Below are 13093 nucleotides of genomic sequence, written 5' to 3'. Positions count from 1 at the left end.
AGGCTCAGAGATGTTAAGCTACTTGCACAAGATTGCATAGCCAGGAAGTGGCCGAGCTGGGTTCCACCCAGGTAGTCTGCCCCAGAGCTCAAGTCCTTCCATCATTCCATTACTGCAGTATGAGGCTCTGAGCAAGCGACTTAGCCTCTCTGTGACTCAGTTTCCCTATCTGTAAAATGAGGAGATGGCCTAGCTGATCTCTAAATCCCTTTCCAGCTTAGGCATGCCATCTTTCCCCTCCCTGGTGACCCATTTGCAGGTGACAACAAGGGGGCCTTCTGGAGACAACAGCTTGCCTGAAGGAAGGATGCTCATGGTGGAACTTCAGGCCCTACTGGGATAGGGAGCTTCTGTTGGGTAAGATGGCCTCACCCTGCCCCCCTCCCAGGTACCTTGCTGGCCGGGGCTAGCCCTGGAGCATCAAGGCAGGGGAGAGGAGCTATCCTATTTCTCCCTGGACCACAAGCCACCAGGGAGCACCAGGACCCCAGAGTGCTCCCAAAGGGCAGAGCAGGAGGGAGCAGCAAGAAGCAGGGGGCAGCCCCATAACTCCACCTGAGTGAGCAGTGCGTTTAAAAGCCCTTTTCACTACAGGATACAAAATGCACCGTTTGGGGAGAGGATTTTATAGGCTATTTCTCCTTCTGGGTTGATTTACCATCTACAGGTCAGGCTCATCTGGGCGCCTGCCCCTGAGGGATCATGGGAACCCACGCGGCAGAGGCAAGGTCAATTTCAAGGCAAGACTGTGGTGGTCCGGGTGGCCTGTCCTGACCTCCTCCCAAGTGGTTGGCCACTGGACCTCGGAGACGTAGTGGGCTGTCAGGAGCTGGGGGTGTTAGCTCACCCACTCCCCTCACCCCACACTCACTCACTGGATGCATTCACTCCTCTCATCGCTCACACATCTTCATCCCACCAGCCCCTCCGGTGCCCACCACAGGGGAGGCCCTGGCCCTGTGCCCAGGGCTCAGAGAAATCAGAAATAGCCACCACCCTTAAGAAAGTCACCACTCTCTCTGGTGGATGGTTAAGCCACAGCATCTGTGTTCTAGAGCCTGGGGTGGGGATGCCTGCAGGAACCACAGTGGGGGTGGGTATGGGGGGGAGGAAAGGAGCTTTCAAGGAAGGGAAATGGGGAGGAACCATGGGCAGACGGGCCAGCCTGCACAGAGGCACGGACCCCGGGACAGGCCTGGGGGCCTCAATGCTGGCGGGGGAGCCAGATCACCCCTCCTGGCAGCCATTGATGGTGCTGCAGGGGGACAGGAACAATCATGGTTCGTTTTAGATGTTCCCTAAGCAATTCCACGAGAAAAGTTACTCATCCCCCGGCAGGGCCTTGTGTTGGAAACAGATGCCATTGCCACCACTTCCAAAGAGGGCCTCCTGACTTGGGAACAATTCCCACCCGAAGACTCAGAGATAATTATGTCTGCGATCCAACCCAAATGCCACTTGGTGTGACAGAGGCAATCACTTCATTTCTATATGGGGTTGGGAGGAGGCATCTGAGCTCTGGCTCCCCACTCCCAGGTTCCTGGGTTCCCTAAGAGAGGGGAAGGCCTTCAGGGGCCATATGTCGGGGTGGGAAGAGGGGAGCCAGGGTATCTGCCCTGCTCATGCCCCTTCTGACATGGAGGGGTGGAGGGGGTGGCCAGAGCAGCTGCAGACAGGGGCAGAACATGATGAGATCAAATGCCAGCTCCGTCCCTGATCTGCTGTGTGACCTGGGTCAGTGCACCTCCCCTCTCTGGGCCTCAGTGTTCTCATCTATTAGATGGAGAGACTAGCAACACTGGCCAGCAGAGACTGGGTTGTGTGTTGTGGGCCAGGCTCTGCAAGACCTTAACTGTCCAGGCTTACGAGCTGAGCAAGCTTCAGCAAGTCCTTCACTCTCCGTCTGCCTTGGTTTTGTCACTTAAAAAAAAAAAAAAGGGATTTGTGTTATGTGCCTCATGGTATCATCAGATGATACCCAGTGAGGGCTCAGCAGAAGGCCTGACCCAGAGGACTGCGTAAAACAGCCTTTACAACCACGCCCCGCTCCTTATGCAGACAGTAAGGAGCTGGGATTCACACCCAGGTGGACCGGACTTTGTCAGAGGACACCCATGATGGAGTGTCTATTAGTCCTGCCCGGTGACCACAGTGCAGACACACTGCCCACCCACCTGCACATGGGCCCCTGCTCTTGCTGGGAGGCTGCCTGGGCCCCAGACCTTGCCCCTCTCCATGTCCCTGATGAGGGTCCCCTTTCACAGATCCTAAAGCTCTCTGGACAACAGTCCGGTCAGCTCAGCCAATGGTGTCAGACCCAGCTGCCCACGGGCACTCCTGTTTGGAGCTGTTCCGTCCAACCGGCAGTAGGCTCTGCAGTCTGCGTCGCTGGACCCCGTGGCCCCGCAGTGGGGGCCACACAAAACGCCCCCGGATTTCCACTCCCTTGGGAGTTTCCTCCCAGGCAGCCACTCGCTGCCCTCTGCTGCCCCCAACTGGGCAGAAGCCGCCCTGCGCGGACACCTCCGGCTCCTTCCATCTGTACTCGCCACCTGGGAATTTGGTCTCTGGTCTCTTGGGGACCCCTGCACCCCGCCCTCTCAACCTCCTGGTCTCAGAGCGGAGGCCTGGGCGCTCTGTGTGAGCAATGTCGTTTCGGACCCTCAGGAGGAGGCGTGGGGCAGGGAGGACCAGAGGCTCTGGGAAAGGGGTGTGGGCGGTGAGCCCCACCTGCCAGCAATCGGGGCTTTCTGCGATTTGGTGTGAGATTATTGGCTGAACAGCAGCCCTGAGGGCCAGGGGTTCCTGTGCCAGTTTACAGACGGAAAAAGAGAGGCTCAGAGCTGGAGACCTGGCCTGAGCGACCCCACAGAGGGAAGCAGTGGGGCTAAGATTCAAATCCTACCCCTCCCAAGTAGACCTATGGGAAGAGTCAGTACTATGTCCCCAGGACGGAGGACCCCAGGAGGTAGGGGGGCAGGGGGGCTCCTGGTGAAGAGAGGGAGAAAGACGCCCCCCAATAGCATCTCACCTGCCAATCACAGAGAGCCTGACACTCCACTGCGAGTGACTCAAACACCCAACTGATAAGGCTCCTTTTGTGCAAGAAACCTTTGACACAGCAACCGAGGGAGTCAGCCACTGACACCTTAGTGGCGACCAGTTTATCCAGCTCCTTGTTGCCCAACAGGCTCAAGTGCAGGACCTTACAGAGACATCCTAGAAGTACTTCTGGAGGACCCCCAGGCAGAAAGGGGGGGGGGGGGTGCCCTCAGGTTGTCCTTATTCCCCTCTCCATCATCCCACCCAAGCCAGCACCTCTTGCAATGAGGCAGCAGATTCCAGGGCTCCTTGAAGTGAGCTCTTCCTTCCAGCCCTGCCCTCAGGGACCCCTGCAAGGGCATTCTAAGCTCAGATGCTGAGGGCAAGGATGAGAAAAGCAGCTTGCTCGCTCCCCACCCTCTATTCCCCACTCCAGTCCTGGTCTCTGATGCTACTGGGGGCATCTTTCTCCCTCTGTTCACCAGGAAACCCCCCCCCCACCTCCGTCCTGGGGACATAATACTGACTCTTCCCATAGGTCTACTTGGGAGGGGCAGGATTTGAGTCTTAGCCCCACGGCTTCCCTCTGTGCGATCACTCAGGCCAGGTCTCCAACTCTGAGCCTCTCTTTTTTCGTCTGTAAACTGGCACAGGAACCCCTGGCCCTCAGAACTGCTGTTCTGCTGGGACTCCAGACTCTCTGGAAGGGGAGAGTGGGCAGAGACCAGGGGCTCCAGACTCTCTCCGCTGAGTCAGGTATGCTGCTCTGAAGGACACAGTGCATTCCATCCAGATCTCCTCTGGCCAGTTCTGGCTGACCCTCACCTCCCTCTCTGGGGACTCCATACTCCTATTAATATGGCCTCCCATCCTGTTTGCTCTGTGAGCTGCAATAGATCTGCTGACCCTTGTTTTCCAGCCACGCCCTCACACTTTAGCCCCTCACATTGCTCCCTGTTCTCACTACCACTTGCTCAAGCTATTAATATTTCCCATCTCTCAGCCTTCAGAGGGGCCGTCCTGGTTGCCAGTCCTTTCTCCTCACCTGCCCAGAAATGACTTCATGAAGCCCCAGCTAACCCTGCCTGTTAGGCAAACAAACCTGTATGTTTGCAGGTAGAAACTACCTTTTACTCCTGTGTGTGTCAATACCCCACACAGGCCCTGAAACATAGTTGAAAGTGTTAGTTGCTCAGTCGCGTCCAACTCTTTGCGACCCCATGGACTGTAGCCCACCAGGCTCTTCTGTCCATGGAGTTCTCCATGGAGTGGGTTGCCATTCCCTTCTCCAGGGGATCTTCCCAACCCAGGGATCAAACCTGGTCTCCTGCATTGCAGGCATACTCTACCATCTGAGCCACCAGGGAAGTCCTGAAACACGGTTGGTGCTGGTTAAAAATTTATTAAAAGAAAGAAAAAAGGAAGGCAGCGAAGGGAGGGAGGAAAGTAAGTTAGTACATACCCACAACAGGGCTCGCAGACCAGAGCTTGACTCCCACCTCTACCATTCATGGGCTAGCAGACCCTGGGCCAGTCCCTTCTCCCTGAGACTTACTTTCCAAATCTGTAAAATGGATCTGATGAAACCACCTTCTTGTTTTTAATGGGGCAGGCAGCCTCCCAACCCTACCAAATACCACAGCCTGCCCACAGTCCCAGGCCTCAGATGCTGGCCTGGCCTTGATTCAGAAAGCTTGAAACAGCCCCTGACCCCATACTCCCACCCTGCAGACTGTCCTGGGCAGCCCTGGCCACCCTGGGCTGTCTGTGACGATGTTCCCATCTCCTGCATTCCTCCTGTAGGAAGGCAAATACGGAACAAACGGACACAGACCAAAATGATAGTAATTTGCCTTTGGGGTTTAAACAGTTTAATAACAATTAGGCTCCATGAAAGACATGGGAGGAGGAGGGTTGAGGATATGGGGCCTGCTCTCTCCACCAACCCTCTCATCTGCAGCACAATGGCCAGACACTGGGTTGGGAGACTCCAGCTCACCAGCTCACGTGGCTCAAGAGAGCAAGGGACATCAGCCTCCAGGCAAATTTCTGGTACCACAAGGTGCTGGGGCACCCAATCTGGGGTCCAGCACTCCTATCTGCCAGCCATGCTTTGTAGCTGATATCTCTCCACCAGTCTGTGGGCCACAGACACAGACATGTCCCATGTAAATATGCTTCAGCCTGGAGTGATGGAGGGAGGCCCAGCAGGTATTCCAGGCAAACCTACTTTCTCTGGGTCTCAGTTGCCCCATCTGTGCAGGGACAGAGCTGGCCTCTGTGATCTGGGGGTTTGACCAGCTTTTCTGTCCACGGGAGTCACCTTAGCCAATAAGGGGCACTAATGGGTCAGACGGGCAGACCAGGAGGAGGCGCTGTGCTGATGAGCACTTTGGGGGCCTCCAAGGGTAGTCAGACGCACAAAGGTCATTCCCTTCAGCCCCCTCCTCCCAGAAAACATGACGGGGGCGGCAGGAAGGGCCTGGCAGCAGGAAAGAGAGGGCAGGAGGGAGCAAGGCAGGAGGAACACAGGACAGGGGAATAGAGACACCTGGGCTCCATTCCAGGCCCGGCTCCAGACATGCTGTGCGACTTCAGGAAAGGACCCTCCCCTCTCTGAGCTTCAGGCCCTGCTCTGTAGAAGGAAGGGTTGGATCAGATAATTTCCAACAGCCTTTCCACCAAGGTGTTAAGGGGGGTCATGCATAGTCCTGACTGTTTGTGGTCCTGTACCTGTTTCTCTGTATATGAGAAAGAAAGACCGCTGAAATGTGGAGACGGTTTGGAGAAACCGTGGTAAGAGGGGTGAGCAGGTGAGGAAACCTCAGATCCACATCCCAGAGGTCTCCTGCCCTATCCACTCTCACTCATCATCCCCTCTGACTCTTGTGTCTTGCACGGAAAAGTCCAAAGCCCTTAGCCACTCACTTTTCTCTCCAGGCTCCTCTCTGTCATATTTGCAACTCATTCAACATCATCTAATCATACAGAGCCTTTGGCTTGTTCCTATTTAGTTAGATCCCACTCTTACTGGAATACTCTTCTCCTTTTGCTCCCAACAAACTCCTATAGATCCCTCAAAGCCCAGCCCCAAAGATCCCTCCTTGAGAAATTCTTCCCCACCCTTGCCAACAAGAGGTAACTGCCCCTTGTTCTGGGTTCTCACAGCATCCCAGGCACATAGACATCACAGCTTCAGGACCACCGAGGGTGCACACACTTGAGCATCCAGTAAAAGTGGGTGGTTGAAAGGAACACTCACATCTTGAAGCATCTGCAATCAACTGGTACTGAGTTTATCTGTAGCTTCCACCAGCCCCCTGGGCCTTCCCCTCCCTGACACTTCTCCAACTCGCAAAAAATAGCCCTGAGACCTAATTTCAGCTAAACCTTCAAACACGACTCTTCACTTTCAACTTCTCGAGGAGGAATCAATTGGCTGTCAAGTTTCCCAGCGTCTCTGCCACCTCCCACACCTGGGCCCTGCCAGCTCTCCTCAAGGTCGGTGGGAGGGATGGGGGCGGAGGAAGGAGGGAGGAAGGACCCAGCCCACACCGGGGGGAGGTCAGGTCTGCCCAGGGTGGTGGGCTGAAGGGACACATGGGGAGACCGGTAGCAGTCACCATCTCCTTACCCTCTAATCACACCATGAATTCCTCACATGTGGGGTGGCCAGTAAGAGTGGACAGCCTGCTGCTGCTGAGTCCTCGGGCTTCGGGGTGGGGGATAGGTCCATACAGAGCCCCTGGACCCAACCCAACAGTTTGCGCACATCCCAGTTTGCTGCCTGCCTGCTGTCCCTGCCTCTGGCCCTCTCTTGTTTCCAGGATTCGCTGCTGAGAAGACAGAGCGGCGCTTGAACTCAGCCTCACCATCTCTTTAGCATTAGTCGCTCAGTCGTGGCCAACTCTTTGTGACCCCATGGACTGCAGCCCCTCCAGGCTCCACTGTCCATGAGATTTTCCAGACAAGGATACTGGAGTGGGTTGCCATTTCCTTCTCCATCTCTTTGGAGGCCAAGAATTGGAGGCCAGCGATGGGCAGGAGGTCTGTTTGGTCCTCTGTTCCCAGCTCCTTCCCCATCCTGCCCCCATCCAGGGCCCCACAGAGCTCTCAGGGTCCTGATTGGATGGCCTGCTGGCACTGAGTGACCTTGAGAAATGGCGGCCCCACCCCCAGCTCCCCTTGTAGGGAGAAGGAAGTTGTACCAGGCAGGCAAAAGCTCCATATCTTGCCTAGGTCACATGCTGCCATGAGACTCAGTCCCAGGTCTGCTGACTTTACGGCTCATCCCCTTAGTGCATCAAAACATTTAAGCACCTTCTGTATGCCCAAACTGCAAAATCCACTCCCCCTGTTTTATAGAAGGGTAAACTAAGGCTCTCCCAGGGTCACATGATCTCCAAGAGATGGACATGGGAGCAACACTGGGTCCCTGATCCCCTGTGGGGTGATTCTGGTCCTAGGCTGACTCACAAAAGGGGCGAGGGCCAGCATGTAGGATGCAAACAGCCCAGACTCAGGAGCGTTCCAAGCTGAGTGGTGCCCAGGTCAAGTCCAGCCCCTCCCCGGCCTCAGTTTGCACAGAGGAGGTAGACAGAATGAAGCCTATAGATCTGGACGTGGTTCACCATTAAACTGCATCACTGCCAAAGGGCACTGCTGTGAGAGGTGGTGACATCTCATCACCCGGGTTTGAAATGGCAGCGAAGACGACAGTTATTCAAGTACATCCTGTGGCATCTCCCCTGCCTCCTCCAGGCAAAACCATGTTCCCCAGGTTCCCTTGGGGGCTACACAGAGCAGCAGTCAGCGAGCACGAGGATGTGGCTGTGGGAGCAGGCGGGGTGAGTTCAGGCTGCAGGGGAGAGGGTGTGCTTCTGGTCCTGCACAGGGTTGTCTCAAGTCCATCTCTAAGGCTCAGGCCAGGTGCACCTCTGACCTTCCCCAAGGCATCCTGTCCTCTGCCCTGACCCTCCGCAGATCTTCACTGCTCTGGAGCCAGAAGAGGAAACCCAATTCAGCTTGTAGGTGGCTCCATCAGTAAAGAATCCACCTGCAATGCAGGAGACCCAGGTCTGATCCCTGGGTGGAGAAGATCCCTTGGAGAAGGAAACGGCAACCCACTTCAGTATACCTGCCTGGGAAATCCCATGGACAGAGGAGACTGATGGGCTATAGTCCATGGCGTCACAAAGAGTTGGGCACAACTTAGCAACTAAACCACCACCACCATCGTTTCTATGGACTTCCCAGTTGGCACTAGTGGTAAAGAACCCACCTGCCAATGCAGGAGATGCAAGAGACGTGGGTTCTATCCCTGGGTCAGGAAGATCCCCTGGAGGAGGGCGCGGCAACTCAATCCAGTACTCTTGCCTGGAGAATCCCATGGACAGAGGAGCCTGGGGGTCCACGGGGTTGCAAAGAGTCAGACATGACTGAAGTGACACACACACGCACGCACGCACGCACGCACAGGGGTTAAGCACCTACCATGGGTCGGACCTGGGCTGACGTGCACACGTGAAGGTCCAGCAAGTCCTTCAAGAAAGAGCAGTCATTCCACACTTTACTGACGAGGGCACGTGGCTCAGGAAGGATGAGTGACTAACGAGGTCACATGGGTCACACAAGAGCTGGAATTTGAACTCAGATCCCCACCTCCAAGCTTCCTATTCAAACCCTCTCAGCTCCAAGCACCAGCCCAGGATAGAAACTTGACTCACACCCCTTTCCTTAACAGCTGCACACAGAAAAGGGCCAAGGCGCCGAGGGAAAGGACACAAACAGTATATGCCCGGCAGTCCTGGTATCCATGCCTGGCTTTGTCACACAGCAGCTGTGACGCCCAGTAAATGACTTCACCTCTCTGAGCCTCAGTCCCCTCATCCATGACATGCAGACACTAATGGTCCCTCCCTTCAGGGTTGCTGTGAGAAGTGGCTGAAGTGGCTAAATAGACGGCAGAACACACTTTCCATCCTGCAGACCCTAACCTCACGGGATGAAGAGTCTGGGGGCCCAGTGGCTCAGAAGGCTGGTGCTGGCTCTGGCTCTGAGCCACAGCAGTTTTCCACACCAGGAAACACAGTGAAGATGCCATGACAGGAAGCCAAGCCTAGCTGGCAATTAAAGAGCTGCAAATTACAGCAACGTCGAGGTGTGATGATACACCTATTAGAACAGCAAAAGAAAGGGAAGTGGGTAAAAAGTGATGCTGAGGGGGTTCTGGAAGGGTGTGGAGGAAGGGCACTCCTGCTCTGGTTCCAGTCCAGCCAGAGGAGTACATGCATGTGCACTGGGGTCAGGGAGACCTGGGTCCAAATCTTGGCTCCAACATTATGAGCACTTGGAGTTTGGGTGAGGGATTTCACTTCTCTGAGCCTCAGTTTTCTCATCTGTAAAATGGGGTGATCGAAGTATCAGCTTCAGGGTTGTCTTACAGATTAAAAGAGATGAACATAGCACAGGGGAGCCGTGATGATTAGTCATCATCCCCTAAGGCGTCCCCAAGGCTCAGCCCTGGTGGCCGCGGCCCGGGGGTCTGGGGAAAGCAGGTGGCAGCCTGTTCCAGCTGATTCGATCAGGGTCTCCCAGGTGCCAGCCTCCTGTCCTCCCCACAGCTGGACACCATCTCCCAAGGGCCCTGGTCGCCCAGGAAGGTAACCTGGAATCCTTTCTCAGAGGCTGATCTAACCCAGAGCTGCCTTTTATATGAACCTATTAAAAATGCAGATATCCAGGCCCCACCCCTGCCCCACTGCACTGAAATCTTGAAGGGGTCCAAGAATATTTTGAGAGCATTTTTATGACACACAGGCAGAAGAATCGGTGGCTCTGAGGAAAGTCCTATCCCTTTAGCTGGGGACTTGAGGCTCCACTCGACCCAGACCCGGTCCAGCTTCCCAGCCTCACCTCCTACCCTGAACTCTGGACCCCTCAACTTCAGTCCCAGCAAGCATTTCACCATTGCATAAACACATCAATTTCTAGCATGCCTCCATGCCTTTGCAACTGCTGTCCTCCCTACCTGGAACTCCTTCTCTCGCTGTCCCTGCCTGCCCAATTTCCAAGGACCCTTCAAGAATCAGTTCAAAAATCAGTTCCCAGGGGATATCCACTCCCACCTCACCTGAAACCACATACCACACGATATAGCGACAGCCAGGCCTGTGACCTCTCTGTTTCCTCCCTCAAAACCTCCTTCCCCCTGATCCCCAGAGGACTGGCTCCTCATTCCCTGGACTTCAGCTCAACTATAACTTGCCAACCACACCACCTCAAGAAAGCCCTCCTAGTTTTCCCTCTCACAGCAGTCTACTTTTCTCTTTCACAGCACATAGCTCCAACACAAGAATGTCAGCTCTTAAGGTCAAGGGCTTTATCCACCTGGTGCTGTCTTGGCCAGCTCCTCCCGCTTGGCCCCAGTGCCAAGAATGGTACCCGGCACACAGCAAGCATGCCATCAGGATGGCTGAATGAATGAGTGGATGGATGAACAAATGAATCAAACATCCATCTCCCCTATAGCCTGAGCTCCCTGGGGAGGAGAACTTGTCTACTTCCCCAGCAGCTGGCACATGGGCAGAGGGGCACAAGGTAACGTGCTGAAACAGGGCAGCAAAAGGACATAAAACTGCAGGTGTGTGGAAGGATGACTGGGACACAGGGGACATGGACAGTCAGAAGTTACAGGTCACTGGGTTCTGTTTCCATAAAGTCCTTCAGGTCTGAAAGAAAAGAGTGGACTGGTAGGACTACTATAATCAATAGCTAAGCTGTATATATACTATTCTTTGCTGATTCTGAGACATCATCGATTGAAAGGTACAGCATTGTTTCATGCACCAGCAAGAAAGAAAAAAAATAGCAATTAAATTATGACACACCACAGGCTGTTATATGAGAGATATTAAAATGTGAAAACAAAAAGGATACGTCCTAAGGAAGCGTGGTGTGTGCACGCATGCTTGAGGGTGCACTTATCCGACCTAACGTTAGCCTTTCTCATCCCACACCAGCTCGGCTCTGGGTCCAGCAGCCTGCAGGGTTTTCAGTCCTCCGCTTGCCCCCTCCCTAGAGGACAGGCCCCCCATGTGGCCTCCTGGGGGCGGGGTTGAGCCACAGAGAGGGGAGCAGCTGAGCGAATGGATACCTAGAGCAAGGGAGGCTGGATGCTCTCCCAGATCCGTGAGGCTCCAGCAAGGGGGGCCGCGGGGTCGCAGAGCAGCCCCCGGGCCAGGTGGCGATGGTGACGCAGGGATAGTTACCGTGACCCGGAACGGCGTAGCGGCCGAGGGCTCCATGCTGGGGCTCTTCTCCGAGAGGCTGCCGGGTAGGCTGCGCCGGGAGCCCGGCCTTTCTTGGGGCGACTCTGCCAACAGAGAGGGAGAGAGAGGGGTGGTTAAGCATGACAACAGAGGCCACCCAGTTGGTCGCATCACCCACTCAATGGACATGAATTTGAGCAAACTGTGGGAGATGGTGGAGGACGGAAGAGCCCGGTGGTCTACAGTCCATGGGGTTGCAAAGCGTCGGACAGGACTTAGCAACTGAACAAGTCAAGCCCTCCTGTCATTCCCGACCAGGCTAGGACAACACATAGCTGGTCCTCATAAAATGGTCCAACCACTGTGGAAAACAGTTCAGCGGTTCCCCAACATGTTAAAGACAGAATGACTACATGATCCAGGAATTCCTCTCCTAGGTATATACCCCAAAGAACTGAAAACAGGGACATAGACAAACACTTGTATGCAAATGTCCACGGCAGCATTATTCACAATAGCCAAAAAGGTAGAAACCCAAGGGGCCCTCAATAGATGAAAGGATAAACACAGTGTGGTCGCTCCATACGATGGAAGGTAATTCCACTGTTAAAAGCACAAAACTTCTGATCCATGTTGCAACCTAGACAAACCTTGAAAACAAGCTGACTGACACAAACCAGACACAAAGGGACAAATATTATGAAATTCCACTTGTATAAAATACCCCAAATAGGCAAATTCTTAGAGAAAGAAAGTAGATTAGAGGTTACCAGGGGCTGGGGGTAAGGGGGCACGGGGATTTGTTGCTTAATGGTACAGTTTCTCTTTGGAGTAATGGGAAACATTTAGAAATGGACTATGGTGATGGTGGCATGATGTTGTAAACATACTTAATACCACTGAGTTATACACTTAAAAATGACTAAAATGGCAAATTTCATGTATATCTTTCCTATACATGTACTACGATTAAAAAAGAAAAGAAAAGATCTAAAACTCCCACTTCAAGACACACGTCTTGTGATATGTGATAATGAGGTCCCTGTTGCTGGAGGTATACAAGCAACTCCTTCAAACACGAGACTCTGATCTCTGGCTTCCAATAGGTACCTTCTCTTCTTGAGGCTTTAAACTTGAGAGGAGTGCAAGGGCCAGGCAGGCAGCAAGGTCAAGGGTAGCGGCCAGCTGCTCAGCTCCAGCTGGTGATTTTGACATAGCAATGGGGGGGCTCAGTGCAGCCAAAGCTTCCCAAGATTCAAGAGGATGTGGAAATCTGGTTTTTTACTTTAATATGAAATATTCTGATTTTTAAACGGTGACAGCTCATTCAACACTTGGAGCCTCAGCCTCAGCATGCCTGTTTCAACAACCAGGTCAGTCCACCTGGCCACTTCACCCGCCCCAGTTCCCCAAACCAGGCTTGGCACTGGCCATCTCTTTTCCATTGCTCCAGCTATGGCCCCCACAGAAGCCCCCTTCCTGTTCCTCCCAGCCTGTCCTGTTCAGTATGCCCTGGAGGAAACCCGGTAACCTCCTCCGCCCCTAGCTCTTATAGGAGCCCTTATGGCTTCTATAGCAACGGCCAGGCTGGGGCAGCCTATCAATGCTGTCACTTTGCACATAGCGTGTGTGTGTGTGTGTGTGTGTCCTTTGCTTGCTGGTGAAACTCGTGTGTGTGTGTGTGTGTGTGTATGTGTGTGTGTGTGTGTCTCCTCTGCTTGCTGGTGGAACTCCTGTGTGTGTGTGTGTCCTCTGCTTGCTGGTGGAACTCCTGTGTGTGT

General features: G+C 54.1%; 1 protein-coding gene across 1 annotated transcript in view; it reads right to left on the bottom strand.

Annotated features, from left to right (window-relative positions):
- Positions 1-13093, bottom strand: part of LOC120852293 (disabled homolog 2-interacting protein-like) — a 135645-nt gene that overhangs the window by 23347 nt on the left and 99205 nt on the right. The window contains exon 2 of the mRNA XM_040225708.1: positions 11313-11416. Within this exon, the coding sequence (XP_040081642.1) occupies positions 11313-11416 (104 nt within the window). The remainder of the gene's footprint in view (positions 1-11312; positions 11417-13093) is intronic.

This window comes from Oryx dammah, unplaced genomic scaffold, assembly GCF_014754425.2.
Source record: "Oryx dammah isolate SB20612 unplaced genomic scaffold, SCBI_Odam_1.1 HiC_scaffold_25, whole genome shotgun sequence".
Classification (NCBI taxonomy): Eukaryota; Metazoa; Chordata; class Mammalia; order Artiodactyla; family Bovidae; genus Oryx; species Oryx dammah.
Note: the sequence above shows the minus strand (reverse complement) of the source record. Positions and strands in the feature narration are given on the sequence as shown.